General features: G+C 53.0%; 1 protein-coding gene across 1 annotated transcript; it reads right to left on the reverse strand.

Moving 5' to 3' along the window:
• Window positions 1-438: 438 nt before the first annotated feature.
• On the reverse strand, window positions 439-1,377 carry LOC134527067 (olfactory receptor 14C36-like). The gene has a single exon (XM_063359406.1). It carries the CDS (start codon window positions 1,369-1,371, stop codon window positions 439-441), a length of 933 nt encoding a protein of 310 aa, XP_063215476.1. The 5' UTR covers window positions 1,372-1,377.
• Between the last annotated feature and the right edge of the window lie 851 nt (window positions 1,378-2,228).

The raw sequence follows: 2,228 nt of genomic DNA on the forward strand, positions 1-2,228 counted from the left end.
GGCCTTATACCAAGAGACGAGCTAAGAAGGGGAGCGCTGAAGTGGAAAGTGAGCAGCTCTGGGAAGACCAAGCGCTGGTGCTCCTTGTCAGTGCTCCGGTGCCGGGACTCTTTTCCCCTCCACCTCTGCACACAGGATCTGCCCCTGCAGCTCAAGAGAAGGTCTCAAAGGAAGGATCAAACAATACATTGAAGGTCCTTTATTTTCTTAAGACACAGAGAGAGCATGTCTCCTCCTTCACACAGCCTGTGGGTCACACCACACAGAAGGTGAATAGATACATAATTGGAAATGGCATAACATAATGACATTTTCTTGTGGACAATATTATAATTAAAAAAAAAAGAAAAGCAAACCAAAAAGCCCCCAGAAACTCACAACCAAAACCAACCTGCAATGAGTTCCATTAGGAGTGATTTTCAGAAGAAAACAAGCAGCTCAATGCTTCTGAAACCATCCAGATACCAATTTCCACACTGCATCCTTGAGGTCCTTATTCCTCATGCTGTAGATGAGGGGGTTCACTACTGGAGGCACCACGGAGTACAGAACTGCCATCACCAGATCCAGAGATGGTGAGGAGATGGAGGGGCGCTTGAGGTAGGCAAACACTGCAGTGCTGACAAACAGGGAGACCACGGCCAGGTGAGGGAGGCACGTGGAGAAGGCTTTGTGCCGTCCCTGCTCAGAGGGGATCCTCAGCACGGCCCTGAAGATCTGCACGTAGGACAGCACGATGAAAACAAAGCACCCGAAGCCTAAACAGGCACTGACCACAAGAAGCCCAACTTCCCTGAGGTAGGAGTGTGAGCAGGAGAGCTTGAGGATCTGGGGGATTTCACAGAAGAACTGGTCCAGGGCATTGCCCTGGCAGAGGGGCAGGGAAAATGTATTGGCCGTGTGCAGGAGAGCATGGAAAAACCCACTGCCCCAGGCAGCTGCTGCCATGTGGACACAAGCTCTGCTGCCCAGGAGGGTCCCGTAGTGCAGGGGTTTGCAGATGGCAACGTAGCGGTCATAGGACATGACAGTGAGAAGATAAAACTCCGCTGAAATGAAAAAGACAAACAGAAAGACCTGGGCCACACATCCTGTGTAGGAGATGGCCCTGGTGTCCCACAGGGAATTGGACATAGATTTTGGGACAGCAGTGGAGATGGAGCCCAGGTCGAGGAGGGAGAGGTTGAGGAGGAAGAAGTACATGGGGGTGTGGAGGTGGTGGTCACAGGTGATGGCGGTGATGATGAGGCCGTTGGCCAGGAGGGCAACCAGGTAGATGCCCAGGAAGAGCCCGAAGTGGAAGAGCTGCAGCTCCCGCGTGTCTGCGAATGCCAGGAGGAGGAACTGGGTGATGGAGCTGCTGTTGGACATTTGGTGCCTCTGGTCATGGCTGACCATTGAAAGAGGAGAAGACATTGACAAGTTACAGCTGACTTCTTGAGTCAAGCCTAAGCTATTTCCCCCAACATCCCCTCAGAATTACTTCTCTTTCTCTGAGGGAGCTCCACTCATCTTTTTTGTGAGCTCAGGTTTTTGCTGCTGAGTGAGGGCACTTGCTCTGAAGGGGCAGAAATCCTCATCTTTCCCATTGCTCTCAGCCTGACCACTGGTGAGGCCTGAGCGACAAATGGGGTCCCTGTGCCCTAATGCAGAGTCAGGAGAGCCGGTCTGCCCATGAGTGACCTGCTGGTCACCACACAGGTGCCCTCTGCTTACACGTCTCTCTGTTAGAGGATGTTCTCACTAGAAACCTTCTTGAAGAAGAAACGGGAGTTTTCTGAGCTCAGAAGAGTCCAGTTTCAAAGTCCATTTCTCCAAACTCTTCCCTCTCTCCCTGTGCAGCTGAGCAGAGAGTGATGCAGAGGGGTGGCCTGGCTCTCTGCTGCCTGGAGTTGTCCCTGCTGGGAGCTGTTTCTCTGCCTCCAAGTCTCCTCCCTGCCAGTGCTCACAGACCCCATCCCACCCGCTCTGTGCTCAGCTCTGCCCTGCAGGCACCTCCTGGCAGAAGGGCACTGCTCAGAGGCATCTCCCTGTCAGCAGGTCCTAAGGAGTAGTTCAGATAAGCACTGATGCCGCAAGCAAAGGTGATGCCGGTGCTGTCTGTAGGTAGAGGAGTGGGGGAAGGCACTTACGAGGCTTTTGGCAGATCTGCTGATCCCTCAGTGCAACAGGTCAGGAGGCTCAGTCTTAAACTTTAGAGCCCCTTTCTCCTTTCCCTTAGAAGCCAG

The sequence above is a fragment of the Chroicocephalus ridibundus genome, chromosome 25, assembly GCF_963924245.1.
Source record: "Chroicocephalus ridibundus chromosome 25, bChrRid1.1, whole genome shotgun sequence".
NCBI lineage: Eukaryota > Metazoa > Chordata > Aves > Charadriiformes > Laridae > Chroicocephalus > Chroicocephalus ridibundus.

Excerpts from the sequence above, each read along its gene's own strand:
- LOC134527067 (XM_063359406.1), bottom strand. The coding sequence starts at position 1,371 with ATGTCCAACAGCAGCTCCATCACCCAGTTCCTCCTCCTGGCATTCGCA.